The sequence below is a fragment of the Mastomys coucha genome, unplaced genomic scaffold (assembly GCF_008632895.1).
Source record: "Mastomys coucha isolate ucsf_1 unplaced genomic scaffold, UCSF_Mcou_1 pScaffold22, whole genome shotgun sequence".
NCBI classification, from domain to species: domain Eukaryota; kingdom Metazoa; phylum Chordata; class Mammalia; order Rodentia; family Muridae; genus Mastomys; species Mastomys coucha.
Window position 1 is genome coordinate 205,239,185 of NW_022196905.1, and position 18,951 is coordinate 205,258,135.

General features: G+C 36.2%; 1 protein-coding gene across 8 annotated transcripts in view; it reads left to right on the forward strand.

The window, feature by feature from the left end:
* Marchf1 (membrane associated ring-CH-type finger 1) overlaps positions 1-18,951 on the forward strand; it is an 803,111-nt gene that overhangs the window by 469,329 nt on the left and 314,831 nt on the right. For 3 of the 8 annotated variants that reach the window (XM_031339956.1, XM_031339953.1, XM_031339954.1), the window contains one exon: positions 442-590. The exons of the other annotated variants lie outside the window; for them this stretch is intronic. In XM_031339956.1, coding sequence (XP_031195816.1) covers positions 480-590 — 111 coding nt within the window. In that variant the 5' untranslated portion in view covers positions 442-479. The remainder of the gene's footprint in view (positions 1-441; positions 591-18,951) is intronic. 8 annotated transcript variants of the gene reach the window in all.

Sequence of the window (18,951 nt, forward strand, 5' to 3'; positions counted from 1 at the left end):
ATAAAATGCAACTCTTACAATGAGGTTGTCTCCTCACTCTGTGCTCAAATATGCATCCCTGTTGTCAAGTCTCACATGACTATATATAGTCATCCTCAGGATCTGAGTCTGTTTTCAGCTCCTAGGTTAAGAATTGTTTTTAATCAATACTAGAAAGAAAAAGTAAATAAAAACTCTAGTGTAGGAAACTCCTTTTGTTTAAAAGAGTATGTTAACAATGTATGCTTTGAAAAGATGCATATTTTCCACTCTGTAGTGGCTTTAGGATAAGATTATTAATACTTGGTTATCCTTATTTCCCCTTCATAATTTCTAGTTAAAAGAAAACCGCTTCATCAGTATTTCATTAAAATTTTGGGATTAAAACATTTCAATTATGTGTGTTTTCCAGAGCATAACTATGAGAAGTGATGTGTTTCAGGGAATGTAAATTATTTTCAGAATTTCAGGAATTGAAAAGGGAAAAGAGGAAGGAGAAAATGCTGGGCTGGTGTGAAGCGATAGCCCGCAACCCTCACAGAATCCCAAACACCACGCGGACGCCAGAGACCTCAGGGGATGTGGCAGATGTCCCTCAAACCTCCACACTGGTGAGTGAAAAGTTATTTTACCTGAAAGTAGCTTGCACATAAATGGGAGGCTTAGACCATGGGGGAATGTGGACCCTGCTAAGTGAGTGTTCTTGTCCACAGTAACCTTTACCTTTACAATATATTCTTCTAGGAAATTCACTTTACTTCGGAAAAATATCGTGTTTACAGAAATCAGAACAAATCTCATATGTTAAACTTAATCAAACTAAGCAGCTTATTATTTTTCTTTGTGCTAGTCTGCCTCATTGTAGTTATTGTAGTGACCTGAGAGAAATACTTGTTGGATTCTTTACTGTGTAATGGAATTATTGGAGGAAGACATGCATATTAAATACGGATTAAGCAGTTGTAAGCAAAGAATAAAACCAGACTCTGTGTTGCATATTTTGTTAAAATATCTCAATAAAAATGATAATTTTATGTCAAAAAAATTTTTGGCTTTGTTTCGGCTGTAAGTCTAAATGCTTGCTTTCCCTACCCAGTATTTTCCAGTGATTAGAAAAAGATAATTCATTCACAAAAGGAGTTGTAAATGTCCTCTGCTTAGAATTTAGCTATAGCATTTTTTATTTTAATCTAAATAAGGAAAATTCCATTCGATCTTAATTGATTAGTTTACCATTTTGTAAGATTGGGAGTACTTTTATTAGGCTATCTTATTAGTTAATGACATAGAACTCAATACAACTGAAAACTTTTTAGAGATATTCCTTTTTATTTTGGAATTATTTGTATTTTTTAATTATTTTACTAGCTTAGTCTGTTTGAGGCGCTATAACGAAACGTCAGAACCTTGTAACTTAAAGCAACAGAAACTTACTTCTCCCAGATTCGAAGGCTTTGAAGACCAAAAAGTGTTGCCATATTTGCATCTGATGAGGGCTTACTTTTTGGTTTATAAAAATTATAAAAGGTACCTCCCATGGTGGAAGATGCAAGCAAGCTCTCTCAGGCCTTACAATGGAGCACTGATCCTATTGACTGATCCCAATGCTGACCATGACCAAATGGAGCACCATATTCATGACCTATTAACCCAAGACTCTTTTGTTCTGTTACTCTGGCTTAAAAAGATTTGGAGAAAAATGCAAACATTCAGATAACAGCACTCACACAGAAATGGGGATCCTGAATAAATATTAGTGGATGTTATCCAAAGAAACTACCTCAAGCACAACAAGAGGGTGCCAAACTTGTGCTTTGATCCCTTTGTTGTATATTGTTGGCAGCAGGGTGAGGTTGACTGCATAGAATCCTGTGAAATCAACCCTGTGAAACTATCACCACTGTCTCTTTTCACTCTTGAGTTTCTGCCATTTTTTTATTTCTTAATTTTTATTGTTTTAGAACTTCATACACGCATATATGTGCTTGAACCAAATTCGCATCACAGGCTGACATCAGTTAATCATACTACATATAATATATTATACAAAGATGAATTTTTGTCTTGTATCAGAGTATAAAAAATTCTGAATTAAAAAAATTATTTCACCATATTTTCATCAAAGTGGCTCTGAGTATTTAACTCTTTTGTGGTGACTCATAAGTGAAACCCACATAGTATCTTCAGCAAACCCTTGGCATAGCATTCTTGTTGTGTCCCGGGAACTTTTTTTCATAGATAGATGTGAGGGCTTAGACATGCTAATTGACCTCCATGGCTGGAAAGCAAGGAAAGCATTACAGGGGTCTGGCACTCCTAGTCAAGGAAAAATACAGTCAGCTACTAATCAAATCAAACCGAGGAGTTAAAGATAGATTATATCAGGCAATAGCCTCTAAACACTATAACATTGTACAATCAAATCCATTTGGTAATATAAACAAAATAAAATATTTTTCTTTCTCTCAGAACATGACATATCTTGGGTTGTTCTCATTTTATCTAAACTGCCAAAGGAGCAATTGAACGAAGTAGGTTCCACCTGTCTTGAATGCTGCCATACGATGCATGGAGCTTGGCCCTGTGAAGGTTCTGTGCCCCAGCGTAGGGGTATGCCAGAGCCAATAAGTGGGAGAGGGTGGAGTGGCAGGCATGGGGAGGGGGGAGGTAAGAGGGGTTTGTTCTTGTTGCTTTTGTTTGTTTGTTTGTTTGTTTTTTGGAGGGGAAACTGGGAAAGGAGGAATTTACATGTAAATAAAGAAAATATCTTATTAAATAAATAAATAAATAAATAAATAAATAAATGTTAAAAAAAGAAAAGAAAACAAAACAAAACTGAACTGTCCCTGGTATCTACTATGGAACAGCTTTGAATGCATGAACATTTTTTTCATTAGCCAAACCTTAAACCAATTAAAGATTGACCAAATCCAATTAAACTGTGACAAAGGGTGATAGATATGTCTCCTGTTTTGAATAGAAAGGGAGATGGAGTTTCTGAGCACTCAGTTCATCTCTGCCATAGCCCAAACTCTCTGGTCAACAAATATTCACACTGTGTCCCATTCTGTGTCCCATTCTGTTACAGGAGGAGAAGGCTACTTTCCAGATAATAGCTTAGGATTCTTTGAGTATCAGTATTCATATAAAGTTCATGACCTTTAATCACTCATTGTCCTCATTATTTGATTAGCACAATGCTGACCATGACTGAATTATTTGCACTTTGCAAGTCACTACATTTCATAACCAATATATAAGACTAGAATGCTTTTTCCATTTCAAAAAGATCATGGGGCCAGGAGTGCTTTTATGTATTTTAAGGCTTATATTTCTGGAATCAAGCCTTTTTTTTCTACTATCATTCCCTGAAATCATATTAAAGTTTTGATGTTTGCTTTCCAGTTACCCCTGTGCCTAGAAAAGTTCAATCTTAAGTGGCCTTCTTCCTCTTCTTCTAGGTTTCACTTATATTGAAGTGTCTTGAAAAATAAATGGAAGGATTAACCCTTAATACAATCATTGTCCAGAAATGCTTTATTTAACCAGAAATTTTACTGGGCACTGGGCTGTCAATCATTTCATATTTGCTCTGACTCACTGTATTTGAAATTATGCTTTTATTGTTTGAGTTATTCTGTGCCATGCTGTTTAATTTAGTCAGTGTAGTAGCCTACCATATGAGTTTTGGGAGAAGTGACATTTATATTATTATTATTATTAAACTTGGGATTCTTCTGAATTCTCTCCATTTGTATGCATATCTCCTTCATTCTGGCCAGTAAATTCCTGAACTGCTGCTTCTTTTATAACATGTAGTCAGGGATAATTATCATATATTTTTTTGGAAAGGTTTTACTTTCCAATCAATATGTATTAGATGTCTGAGATATATTACCAGCTGTGCTGGATGGTTTTATGTCAACTTGAAACAAGCTCAAGCCATCTAAGAGATGGAAAGCTGAATTCAGAAAATATTCGGTAGGACTGGATTGTAGACAAGCCTGTAACACATTTTCTTAATTAGTGATTAATGGAGGAGGGCACAGCCCCTTGTGGGTGGTGCCATCCCTGGGCTGGGGGGTTCTGGGTTCTGTAAAAATTAGGCTGAGCAAGTAAAGAAGAGAAAGTCAGTAAGCAGCACCCCTCCATGGATTGAGTCAACTCCTGCCTTCAGGCTCCTGCACTGTTTGAGTTCCTTCCTGAGTTCCTTTGATGATAAACAGGGATTTGGAAATGTAAGCTAAATAAACTCTTTCCTCTACATCTTGCTTTTTTGGTCATGTTTCATCACAGCAATAGAACACTGACTAAGATACCAAAAGTTCCATCAAAACACCATACAAATAGCTAGGTTTTTACCTTTGAGATCAATGTCTTTATCATGTATTGGCCAGTCATTAACTTTTGGGTGTGTGTTACGTAGCATAGATTTGGCTACTGATACAGGCGTTTGGGTAGTATAAAAGCTGCAATCTAGTTAGAAAAACAATAACCAGACCAGCAATTTTATCGGAAAAAGAATACAATAGTTATTGAACCTGATTTTAAAATACTGAAAATGTCAGGTGTATATAAACTTGGCAACTACAAAAAGTAGAATTCACTCACAAAAAAGATGAAAAAGGAGGGAACCTCTCTAGGGTGAGATTTCAGGCTTTCTTAAGAAGGATAAGAGAAGGGTCTTACAGATCTAGCACCAAGATATTAGAAGGTGATGCACTTCTCCGTCCTTGTATATTAATACAGGAAAGGGATATGCTGGTGCAATAATGGTAGTTCAGGCAATGTGAAAAAAATCTTAGAAACTGAATCTCCCTCTTTTTACTGATTTAAGCAATGATCAGAGACACCAATGGAAATGAGATAAGCATGAAAGAATGAGTTGTTTCTCACCTTGAGTTCTAGATACCATTAGTAGTAGCAACAGAGAACCTTCCAAGAACATTAGTGATAAAGACAAAAGCAATCCGAAGTCTCCCTGCCCTAGTATCTTGAGGTAGACTGTAGAAAGGAGTTAGAACTGAGAGGTATTTTTTTAGTAGTCCACATGGAGAGGAGAGGTAGGAACTTCAATAAACTCTGAAATTCCAAATCCTTATCTCCATAACTTTTGCTTCTACTCAAAGTCTGATGTAAGTAATTTGACTTACCTCTACCACCATCACCACCACCAATACATCAGGCTTTCATATCCCTTGTATGCTATGCTGTCACCAGATTGAAAATATAGCTTTTGCATTTCTTGAAGAATGATCAGAGTATTTGTGGTTGATGATGAAGATGTAAATAGCAGACATGAAAACAATGCCCACTGCTTCTATCCTGGTATCCCAATTTTGTCTGGAATTCAATGGCATGCACAAATATATTTAAGGATAAGTTTGCAGGCATAGCCTTCCCACATGACCTAGCTAGGAAAGGTCAAACTATTTCATCAGTATATATCATACATGTATTTCTTCCTTAGGCATTGGACTTTTTGGTCTTTCTCTTATGTACAACTAAGATTTTGTTATTAGTTCTCTTCTATCACACAAAGTATTCAGGACTTTTTGGTGAAAATTATTCCTCATATAAAGATGATGTTGATAATGGTTGCTTATTATGTCCCAAAAGCTTTTCTAAGCATTTTATACATGTTCTCGTTTTTAATATTCATAAAATGTGATGAGGTAGGTAAGATCAGTATTGTTATTTTATAATAGAGAAACTGATACAAATATGAACTTACAAATCTCTCTACTTTATTGATCTAAATAATAACAGATAGAGTTGAATTGCTAACAAAGCTTGATTTCTAAACCTAGAAAGCCACCATGCTTCTTTCATGTTGCAGAAGGGTATAGACATTATTTTAATTATAAATATTTGGCTTCAAAAGGAGACTACAAGGTCTCTTTGAGAAACTATTGAAAGTTAGTGTTTGTAGGTGGAGGAGATGTCATTTTTCTTCACTGGTGTAGCCAATGATTTGTTGCCCTTGGTTATGTAAATGTCATCTCCCCACTCATGCTCATGCTGAGGCCAAAAATTCTAATGAAACATAAAGATCACATGAAAAGAGACGACATGAAAGTATAAAAGGTACTGGCTGGGAGGAGATGTTTCAGTGGAAGAAGGAGGGGGCTTGATAAATACTAAAAGTTTTAATACAAATGTATAAAGCATTCACACAATAAAAAGAAAATGGCAATGAGAAAATAAATCATTACAGTGAGGCAAAAAGACAAGATGGATGTTTCTTATATTGCTATATTTGTCAACTATATTAATCCATTTTCTGTACTGATTGACATATGAATAGGGTTTATTTTGTAGCCACTTTCATCATTATATTCTCAGTAACTGGCATGATTGCAAAGGGCAAGTTTTTCTCTTTTCAACTTGCAGGAAGCAATTCTGAAGCATTCAGATTACCTGCTTTTAAAATTCAGAGCATATTAATTGTGTTTAAAATTTCTCAAGAATAATAAGAACCTTGAGGGGCTTGGGAGATTGTGTTTATCAAATAACCACCCTTAAAAATTCACCACAAGTAAGGAAAGGCGATCCATCATACGGTGGACAGGAAGGGGAACACTTTTAAATTTATTGTGACACAATTTCATTTGTCACAAACAAAAATGTCTTATGCCAACTGCACCCTTAAGCAACTTAGTGAATCAACTCAGTATTCTAATATTAAATTTAAAAACGAGAGTGAAGATCAAAAGAATCAAGAATAAGACGATGAATGTTTTTATGGGGACTGAAGTTGAAAAAAAATCTATGGAAGTCAATATAGGAAGATTAAAAACTGTCATTTTAGATGGTCAGCAATGATTCCAGAGAAAATGACTCTCCTCTAATCAATGCTTATTCTTTAAGGTTATAAATAGACTGTCGTTAGAAAAAGAAGGAAGTGTCAGTCCATGATAGAGGTGACCTCCTGCTTCCAAACATATTTTCATCAGCTCAGATCATATTTTCTAGTCTACCATGGTCAGATGGCTTCTGACATACAGTGGTGTTTTTTGCCCTATAAACCAATCATAAATTTAAAATGTTAAGGCAAAGTATGATTAATATACTTACTAGGTGACCACCATAGTTTAGCAACATGATGCACAGTAGGATGACCTTGGTTGAGCCTGGTGATCATAGGCTGATTGTAAGACATGACTCAATATTAGTGTCTAGCACTGAAAATGATTGCTGTCCTTTGTGTCACAAACTTGCAAAATATTGAAATATAAAAATGTTAGGATGTGTTCTTCTAGTACTTATTACTATTGCACCATCATAGAATTGAATACTTTTCAATCAAACCATCATAGATGTGTTGTGGTAAATCTCCAACCCAAATATGCCCCCGCAATGAAAATGCAACTCAATATGAATACAAGCTGTGTGCCTAGACTGGGTAGATCTACCAATACACTACCATCTTCCCCATATAAGAGACCCCTTATAACTTGCAGTTTCTCCAGGCCAAGTGCTTCTTCTCTGCTTTCCTTTCACTGCCTCCTCTGTCATCCTCTCTCTCTCCCCACCTTCTCCTTCTCTCTCTCTCAACGTTCAGCTCCACCTTCCCTTTTTCTGCCCAATCACTGGCTCTAGCCTTTACTTTGCAAATTAAGGTGGGAAGAAGATTTACAGGAAATCACCTGAGTCCTGACTCATTCCTTATTCAAAGCCCCTCCCAGGAGATCAGAAGTAGCATCAAATTACAAATAGCCTCAGAGCTATCCCTAACATAGATGTTTGGGATATGAAAATTTCTGGAAAAGACTAAACAAGAAAGACTAGAAAAATGTTCTTAAGAAGAGGCAGGAGTAGTGACTTATATCCATAATGCCAACACTTTGGAAGCTGAGGGAGGAGGATTGCAAGTTTGGAACACATATTGAGATCCAGTCTCAAAAATAGGAGAAATATGTAACCATGAGGTTTAAATGACATTCATTTAAAAACAATATGTAATTTTTCTTAAGTTTAAAATCTTCAAAGTAGTTTTCATATTTTTTCAGGCATTTAAACTGTCTAAGCAGATACTGAAATTGAGATATTGTTAAGTGTTTAGATTTATATAATTCTCTCTCCAAATCACAAAGACCCAGATTTTAAGATGTCCAGAGCTTCAAGAAATACAGCTATGCTCAGTATAAGAAGTTGATGCTCATGTTTGCTGTATCTAAGTCACTCTTATACATTTGAAGAATTTGTTAATAAAACAGGCAGTGAAAAGGATTCAAGCTTAATTTTGTCACAGCCTTTTATTTTTAAAATAGAACAGGCATTTAGAAGTTAAGACTTTGAACTTAAAAAAACTAATGATCAATTAGGAATAAAAACCAAATATTTATTTTTGAAGCCCATAAATAGATTGTATGGTTTTTTAAAAGACTTCTTGTCTTTTATTTTTTTAATTTATTTATTTTTAGTTTATTTTTACTTCCTTTTCCATCCCAATCTGAGCCCTGCTTCTCCTCCTAATTCCCTTAATAGATCCTTTCCCTAATTGCCCCCTCCCCTTTTCTTTCAGAGAAGAGGCAGCCCCTCCTTGGGTACTACCTCACCCTGGAACATCTAGTCCCAGCAGGACTAGGCATATCCTTTCCCAGTGAGGCCCAACAAGATAGTTCAGGTAGGGGTAAAGAGATCCAATGGCAGGGAACAGAGATCTAGACTACCCCTGCTCCACTTGTTAGGGGTCCCACTTTAATAATAAGCTACACATTTGTTACAGATGTGTAAAGGGACAAGGTCCAGTCCCTGCATGCTCCCTAGTAGGTGGCCCAGTCTCGGTGAGCCCCCATGAGCTCAGGTTAATGGTATTCTTGTCGTGTCCCTTACCCTTCTGCTTGCTTAATTCTATCTCTACTCCACTTTTCCACAAGACTTCCTGAGCTCCACCTGATGTTTGGCTGTAGGTCTGCCTCCATCTACTGCTGGATGAAGGCTCTAAGGAAACAGTTACACTAGGCTCCTGCCAGCAAAGCATAGAAGAATACCAATAGTGTCATTGGTTGACTCTCACATGGGATGGGACTCAAGTTGGTGCAATCATTAGTTGGCTGTTCCGTTTTCTCTGCTCCATCTTTTTCCTGTACTTCTAGTAGGCAAGAAAAACTTTTGATTGAATGTTTTGTGGATGGATTGATGTCCCTCTCCCTCCTCTACAAGTCCTGCTTGGCTACAGGAGGTGGCCACTTCAGTCTCTATATCCCCCCTCTAGTAGAGTCTCCACCACCATCCCAACTACAACTAGTCTCAGGGACAACCCCCACCATGGCTATGTGGCTGAGTGGAGATGACTGAAATCACAGGAGGATAAAAAGATCTCTTACAGGTGGAGTTATAGATAAGTGTGACCTGTCCCTAAATGCATGCTAAGACCAGAACTTGGATCTATCGTAAAAGTAGAACATACTTTTTAACTACTGAGCTGCCTCTCCAGCCTCAGATCTTATTTTTTTTTAATTTAGAAAAGTCCTATCATTGATAAGCTATTCTATTATTTTCCCTGTATTGAAAATAGATTTGTTTTTCATATAATATATTCTTATCATGGTTTCCCCTTTCTACTCCTTCCACCTTCCCTCCCAACTGGATTTATTCCATGCTTTTCATTAGAAAAGAACAGACTTCTAAGGAAAATAGTAAAATAAAACACAATAAGATAAAACTAGCATATTGGAATCGGGCAAAACAAACCAACAGGAGGAAAAGTGTCCAAAAGAAGGTACAAGAATCCTTCTCAGTCACACACTCAAGAGTCCAACAAAAACAATAAACTAGAAGCAATAATATATATATACAAAGGACCTGGAGCTGGCCTGTGCAGGCCTGGTGCTTGCTGCCCAGTGTTTGCTGCTTGTCTCTGTGAGGTGAGCTTTGCTCTTTGATTTAAAGAGCCTTGGTTTTGTTTGTTTGTTTGTTTGTTTGTTTGTTTTTTGGTGTCTTCCATCTCCTCTGGCTCTTATACTCTTTCTAGCTTCTCTTCTGTGGGGTTCCTGGAGCTCCAAGGGGAGGGATTTGATACAACCATCCCATGTTTGGGCTGAATGTTTCAAGGTCTCTTTCCCTCTGTCAAGTGTCTAGATAATGGGTCTCTTCTTTTATCCCATCTGCTTCAGGAGGATGCTTCTCTGGTGATGGCTGACCAAAGCACTAATCCATGAGTATAAAATAATACCATTAGTGGTCATTTTATCACTACAGTTTAAAATGCTTTTAGAGATGATAGTATTCAGTTTTATCATAGATCCATGGGCTAGTGAGTCACTGGTTCTTGGTCACCCAAGTAGTGTCAGGTCTGGGTTGTATCTCGTATAGGCGACCTTCAGTTAAATCACTTATTGGTCGGTTAATCCCCTAAGTTTGGTGCCACCATTGTGCTAGCATACCTTGCAGACAGGACACCATTGTTGATCAAGAGGTTGGTGCATGGCTTGGTGTTTACACTGTTTAATGGTAGCCTGCAGAGCAACTTCCTGAACCAAAGATTCTAGAATGTATGGATGAAGGCTCTGTGTAGGTACTAGGTTAACTTCTCCGTGTTCAATGAGTTGTGTGGATGTTGTCCATAGCAAGAGGGCCTTACTGTCAGTCTCTGGAGAGCAACTGTTTTGTAAACAGTCTGGATTCTTTGAGATCCCCATGAGATCCTTTTGGCCAACAATTCAATTACATATAATCCAGCCTCAGTACTGGAATCTTCTTTGATGATGAGAGATGACCAGTTAAGTCTCTGTTTCCCAGCCGGGCAGTGGTGGTGCATGCCTTTAATCCCAGCACTTGGGAGGCAGAGGTAGGCAGATTTCAGAGTTAGAGTTCGAGGCCAGCCTGATCTACAGAGTGACTTCAGAACAGCCAGGGCTGTACAGAGAAACTCTGTCTCGAAAAACCAAAAAAAAAAAAAAAAAAAAAAAAAAAAAAAAAAGACTTTCCCTCATTATTTAGTGATTTCATTCAGATAGCCTTCACATAAGCATATATTTTAGAAAGGTTTTACCATATTAGATATACATATTACCCCTTAAATGTTCTCTTTGCTCATATTCCATCCTTTTACCTCCTGTCCCCTCTACTTCTCCACTTGATCTACTTATTCCAGCCCCACACACCATCCATCCATAATTTTCTATTTATCTTTCCTAATGAAATCTATCTGTCCCTTCTAGTCTGTTTCTCCATGCCTACCTTCTGTGGGCCTATGGACGGTAGCTGGTTATCACTGACTTAATAGCTAATATCCACATATAAGCAAATGCATACAATATTTGTCTTTCTGGGTCTGGGATATGTCACTCAGAATGATTGTTTTCTAGTCCCATCCATTTCCCTGCAAATTTTATGATATCATTTTAAAACAGCATTATGTAAATGTAATATATTTTCTTTATCCACTATTCTGTTGTAGGGACACCTATGTTACTTCTAAATTCTAGCTATCATAACTAGAACAGCAATGATCATGCTTGAATAAGTGTCTTCATTATAGGATGATGCATCCTTTAGGTATATACATAAGATGGTGTTGCTGGATCTTGATATAGATCAATTCCCATCTTTCTAAGGAACCCCCATTCTGATTTCCATAATAGCTGAATGAGCTTTCATTTTCACCAGCAAATATGAATGTTTCCCTTACTCTAAGTTCTTGCCAGTGTGAGCTGTCACTTATATTATTGATCTTAGCCATTCTGCCTGGTGTAACACAAAATCTCAACATAAATTTAATCTGCATTTTTTGTTTTTTAGCAACTTGAGTTCTCTCTGTTGAGAATTCTTTGTTTATATCTGTACCTCATTTTTTTAAATTGAGTTGTTTTATTGACATCTAGTTTTTAGGTTTTCCTTATATTTCAGATATTAGTTCTCTATAGGATGCATAGTTGGAGAAAATATTTTACCATTCTGTATGCTGCCACTTTGCACAAATGATGGTGTCTTTTGTTGTATATAAGCTTTTCAGCTGAATGAGTTATATTCATTGTTGATCTGAGTGCCTATGCTAACAGTGTTCTGTTCAGAAAGTCTTGTCCTGTCTGGATGAGTTCAAGGCTATTCTCCTCTTTCATTTCTATCAGAATCAGTGTATCTGTTTGTAGGTTAATGTCTTGAGCAATTTGGACTCGTGTTATGTGCAAAGTGATAAGTATGGATTTATTTGTACTCGTCAACATGCAGACATCCATTTTGACCTGTGTTATTTGTTGCAGATACTATCTTTTTTTCATTGTGTGCTTAAGGCTTCTTTATCAAAAATCATGTGCTCATAGGTATATTTATGTCTGGGTGTTCAATGTGATTGCATTGATTAATGTGTCTGGTTTTTTAACCAATACCATTACTATAACTTTGTTGTACAACTTCTGATCGGTAGTAGGGATACCTCCAGCAGCTTTTTTATTGTTCAGAATTGTTTTAGGTATGCTAAGTTTCTGTGTTTCCATACGAACCTGAAATTATTCCTTCAATATTTGTGAAGAATTGTGTTGAAATTTTGCTAGGAGTTGCACTTAATCTATGGAATGCTTTTTTTAGTAGGATAGCAGTATTTACTGTTAATCCTACCTTTTTTCATGATCATGGGAGATCTTTCCATCTTCTGATATCATCTTTGTTCTTTCTTCAAAGACTCAAAGTTTTTATCATACAAATCCTTTATTTGTTGGGTATAATTAGCCCAAGATACTTTGTATTTTTAGAAGTTATTGTGAAAGGTGTTGTTTACCTAATTTCTTTCTTATTCTGTTCATCATTTGTATATAGGTGGGCTACTGATTTTTGTGAGTTAATTTCACGAGAAGCTACTTTGATGAAAGTGTTTATCTGATAAGCTCTTGTATGATCTATTTTCTTTCAAGTGAGGCTAGTCTATTTGGGTTTTTATGTAGTATGAAAGTTCCTAAATTTGAGACTTTGTCTTCTGTAATCTGACATTTCATGATTGAATGGATAATGCCAAACCCCAAATATCATATAGAAAATAAATTTATTGAATTTATGCAGATTAATTTTTCTTCTATTTTTGAGACTATAATTATATCGTTTCTCCCTTCCTTTTTCTACCTCTAATCTCTTAAATTCATGGTCTCTTTTTACATTGACTGTTACACACACACACACACACACACACACACACACACACACACTTCTGAGACTTTACCAGTCTTGTTTCTGACATTATTAGTAGACACAGACTCATCTCTTGTGTAAGACACAAACAATAGTTTCTATAATATACCTTCTTGTGTAATGACAAATATTAACAGTGTAGTTCAGGGTTACACTGTGTGTGTGTTTGTGTGTGTATTTGTGTGTGAGAGAGAAAGAGAGAGGGAGAGAGAGACAGAGACAGAGACAGAGACAGGGACAGGGACAGGGACAGAGAGACAGAGAGAAATCCTAACTACAACTTGCTGAAAATATTTAGTATTACCTGTCTGCGTGTTTTCACAATACCAATATCTTTGGTATTAGATAACCAATCCGTGGGATGGTTCCTGAGGAAGACTATTTCTCCCACTCTGAGCATTCCTTAGTTATCTATAGTTGTTTCTGTGGGGTTCTATTATTGTCCTTATTCAGCTTAGTCATGTTTAACTACACTTTATTGGTCTGATTTCTGACAGTATTAGTAGACACAGACTCACCTCTTGTATGAGACACAAAGAATCTCTTGTAAAATATACCCACTTGCAAATGACTGTTAGCCTACCTACAGAAGTTGTACTATAATTGTATCAGTTGGGACTGGGCTCTACAACTATGCATCTGGTTGGTTGTGGTTTTATGCCACAAAGATTAATTTTCTGTATGAGAAGGACTACTATCACTTATCTGGTGGTAAAAGGACATTTAAAGTGTAGTTAAGGATTGTGCTGTGTGTGTGTGTGTGTGTGTGTGTGTGTGTGTGTGTGTAGACATATACATTTCTATGTACAACCTGCTTAGTCTACATCATGTTACCTGTCAGTTCCCAAAGTGGTAACCTAGTGGTTTTGTGTTCTCTCCCAAGATCCAAGCCTTCCTTACCCCTGGGTAATTAGCTATGTATCCAGTCTCAGGAATGATTTTTCTATTGTTGAGTGAGTGTGTCTTACATCCATTCAGAAAGGTAGGTATGTGCCTGTCACTACTGCACCCTTAGGGTTATCCTTGAATGCTGGCCATTGTAATTCATAGTTGTTAGAGCTGTCAAGAACTTTTGACCTTTTGCTGCCTTTAGAAGAGTACATGGTACCTTCTGGTACTATGTAAACCTTGTCCTTAGAGAGTACTCTTTCGTATCAGTTCCTGATAAGGGACCTCTAGGACCTGGTACTGAAGTGCTCAATGTCTAAAGAATAAGGACTCACCTCCCACCTTTAGGGGAGCAATTGGATCTGGCCCAATTGACAATAATTGACTAAATTCAATATTGATTCATAATTCTATCCTTTTGATCAATGATACTAAATAAATGATAATAATATATGTACATGGGGAGTTAACAAGATCAGTTAGAGATATGGAGATGAAAATTAGTTCTATACATGAAGGAGCTAACCAGGAAGATCATTTATATACACTGATAGTAGAACTATATCAAATATGATTGCACACTTTCAGCCTGACAGGATTTAGGGATTACTAAAGATATACTTTTGAGTGAGTGCAGGTATGGGTGCTTTTGGAAAGTTATTAATTGAGGAAAGAAGACCCACCTTTGATGCACTTTATATTATCCTAATCTGAGCCAAAGGTAGTAAAGAAAGCCAGCTGAGAGCCTTCCATTCTTTTTTCCCCATTCTCTGGTCTTTCAAGACATCTGAAAGCAGCTTTATTCTTCTGTTGACACAAGCATGAGCCATGCCTGCCACCATGCCTTCCCCATCATGATGGTATCTCTCCCCTCAAATCATCTGACAAAATGGACTCTTCTCTCTACAGTTACTTATCAGATCTTGGTTAAGACATTAAGAGGCATAGCTATAACTGGTTTCAACTGCTTTCTTTCCCCACTTATTTCTATGGCTATCTCTGTCAGCAAAACTCAGTGTTTATACCTTGATAAAATTCACTGGATTTGTTTTGAACTTTCTGCCCAACTGTGCTTCACCAGCTCATCCTCGTGGCCAACTCTCATTTTCTATAATCCTTATTGGAAGATATTTATAAATATGTGGATGCCTGCTTGTTTATTTTCCATTTCTCCATCAGAGTAAAATTTACAAAGGGGAAAAGAAGATCTGTTCTGTTTACCTATATATTCTCAATATTTGGAGGATAATAGGAATTTAATAAAATTTGTGGAATAAATAAACAACTTCAGCAGAGAGCATGAAGTGAGCAAAAGCAAGATTGTTTTCTGTTTATAAAGTCCATCTAAGTGCAGTAGGCTCAAGTATTAAATTCCTTCTCTTTATTAGAAATGCCATCTGATTTAAGACATCAAAGAATTAAATTTGAGATTCAAACAATGCCATTATAGTTTCTATGACCAAACTACACAGTTAAATACTGTGGATTATTTTCCCAAAGCACAACATAATGAAAGAAAAATTGTCCTTTCAAAGAAACATGCCCACTAGCTAGGATCTTAGCAATGACATCGTTCTCCACTGTCTGCACATTTCTGTATTTTAGTCATACATCTGCCTATAGCAAACGAAACAATGCTTTTTCCAATTGTGATTGCCCTGAAAAGCAAATAAAAGGGAAACAGAAAGGGGAGTTTTACCGTGTGAAATTTCTCATTACACCTGTTGACCTATCTTCAATAGGCTCACACTTCAGTTTTGGTCAACGGCCTGTAACATTCTGAAAACAAATTAGGTTAGCACAGATAGCTTTTCCAGATTTTCTTTTGACTTCTTTTTTCTTTCTCCATTTAATTGTGATTTAATCATGCCTCGGTTATTTTTTAAGTCATTATCACAAACTCTTTACCAAATACAGCCAAAGGCACTGGTGCATGATAGCTAAATTTTTATCAGAATAACTATCCAAAGCAAATGAGGAAAATTAAATAAAAGGCACAATGTTTTTCAAGAGCTTTGATTCTTGTTAAGGATGTAAAACCATTGAAAATGTATCCCAGTGGTTGTTATGGAAACAGATTGAATTAAAGACCATAAAGGGGAGACTGATGTTTTAAATATTACACAATGAGGAAAATTGCATTTGCTGTGCTGCTTAAAGTAGTATATTAACTTTAATTGTATAGTTACTGAACAATGTCAAAACATGATTACTCACAATAGTAATAATTGATCTAAAAAGTTTGTCACATGAGAAATCTTTTCCTCTAAGGAATAAAGTCACAGGATCATGTTCACAGCTTTTCCTTATCAAAATGTGTCACATTTGTCTGCTTAATTTAGATACAAATTAAATTGTGAACAACTCAGGAAAGAAATGTCTGAGACTCAGCAGCTAATACTTCTATCTATTCAGCCTTTAGCACACTTTGGCTTAGAAATACTTCATTATCGAAAGACCAATGAACAGTGCACAATGTTTCAATGTGGAGCTCGAGTGCATTCACTGGTTCTAGTGACAGATGGCACTAATGACAGAGGGACTCCTAACCTGTGATAATGTGCTTAGTTTAGCTTTGTCAGCAAAGACAAGGCAGGGATAACTGGCAGAATATTTGTTCACTGAGTTTGGCTTTGTTTCACAGTAAAAAGTGTGGGTAGAAATAATTGCAACCAGTTTTTGAAAAAGGAATCAAGAACTGAAGGCTATTTTTGTGGAGCAATCATCTTCTGAAGTTGGGTGGGTTGAGTACAATTTGGTTCTCATATAAATCGGTACCTCAAAAAGCAATGATTCCAAAATAACAAAGCATACATGCATCTGATATACTAGAGTTTAGAACTGTCTAACTAAAGGATGTGGCAACTCTGCACTAGCTATTGCTGTTTGAATCTCCAATTGTGGGAAGTCAGAGAAGGACTAGAGAAGTCTCAGAATAGGGACCCCAAATTCTACTTCCTTCTCCTCCTAGGTCCTTCATAGAGAATATTTACAGCCTAGCTGAATCACCAAGATTTGGATTCAGTGTGAGAATCTATATCAAAAAATAACAACATGGAAAGTAACCAAGAAAATAAACTTCATGTCATCATGTGAATTTATATACATGTGCAAGCCCTTCCACATGCACAAGAGTATACCCACACAACATACACAGACACACACACACACACACACACACATACACACACACACACACACACACACACACACACACACACACATATATATATATAATTTATTTTAACCACTATTTAATGATGTTTAGGTAAGTGCCAAACACTGTACTATGCAACAAATTTACAATAATATCATGGGCTTATTTTTATTTATTGACACTATATAACATTGAGTTTCATATCATTTTCATACAAGCATATAATGGTACTATGACAATATATCCCCCCCATCATGATTTCCCCCATTCCCTTTTCCCTTCCTCACTTCTGTTGTTAGTCCCATTTATCTCCCTCGACAGTTTGGCTTCCACTTTCAATATATATGTTATCTATGTATTTCTATAAAATCTAAGGTCCACAAGTGAAAGAATAGATGTGTTCTTTGTCTTTTTGAGTATGACATAAGTAGCTAAAAAGTGTACTCCCATTGTATTTACTTTCTTACCAGCAAAATAATTTTTTTCTTTATACCCAAATACAATTTTACTGCTTAATATAACCTACTATTGTAAGATATAATTCTTGTCCCCAGGAACTCTTTGAAAATAAGAAAATACATAAATAATGGTTCAAGAATAAAATGAAGAATTCTTACTCAAAACTGGGTTTTTGAGTATTTGGAATCCCCAGAGAAGCACTGAACCCCAGCTGTGAGGGTTCATGTGCTCCCTGATGAACCAAAGATTCATGATGAATAAAGGAAATGGTGAGAAGTAGGATTTTGCATGACCCATTTGTATATACAAAATGAAGTTCCATGCTGATTCTTTTCACAGTGAAAGATATCTTACCCATTTTCTATTGTTATATTAAAAATAATTATCTTCAGGAACAAAATAATAGAAATATTCTAATACAGTGTGGTTTGAATTTATTCAGTCAACACTTGATGCATAGTCTTACAATATGCAACCTCAGCCAATACTTTTAACAACAATGTATTGATTCCAGTGAGAGAGCTACCTTGTTGAACACTGACAATGTGTTAAAATACATTGTAAAAATACAATGTGAATACATTCTTTGGTAGTCTGTGTGATAGCCCACTGGGTAAAGTCCTTGCCTTCTGAGCATTAAGAGGTAAAGCCCACATTTTTTAAAAGACTGGATATTGTATGACATACATTTGGAATCTCAATTCTAAGGAGTAGGGTGGTAGAAAGAGGTGGTTTCCTGGGGGCTGTGGCCATCCTAGGATACTTGCCAAGGATCTGGCTGATAAAACACTGTCTAAGCTAGAAGACAAGGGATATATCTGTCACCTGAAGAATAACAGTTAATGTTGTTTTCAGTCCTCCTCAGGAACACATACACATGAATCTTAACACATAACCTTGCACATGGAGGTATTTGTGAATACAGAAAATAACAATGTTTATAAAATACATTGTTTGGAGAGGAAAAATATTCCATTCTATTGATATCTGCTTACTTAACAGAGAGGGAGAAATAATACAACAAATTCTTGAGTATGCTGAATGCATAGTGTAAGCATGAACACTAGATGGTTTGATAATTTATTGAGTCTTCATTGCATCACCAGGAAAACTGAGTAAGTTTTGTAGAGTAAAGGAGTAAGGGTATGTGACTACCCTTCAAATAAATTTGATACTAGAGACATGTGCTAAGACACACTTCTATAAAAAAAAAAAAGAAAATATAATCAAAAAATAAAAAGATATTTTATCTTATTAGTAATAAATCTAATTCTAATTCTTAACTACTTCTAGTTATAACATATAATTCAATAATGTTCCCTAAGGTTATTATGTGTACC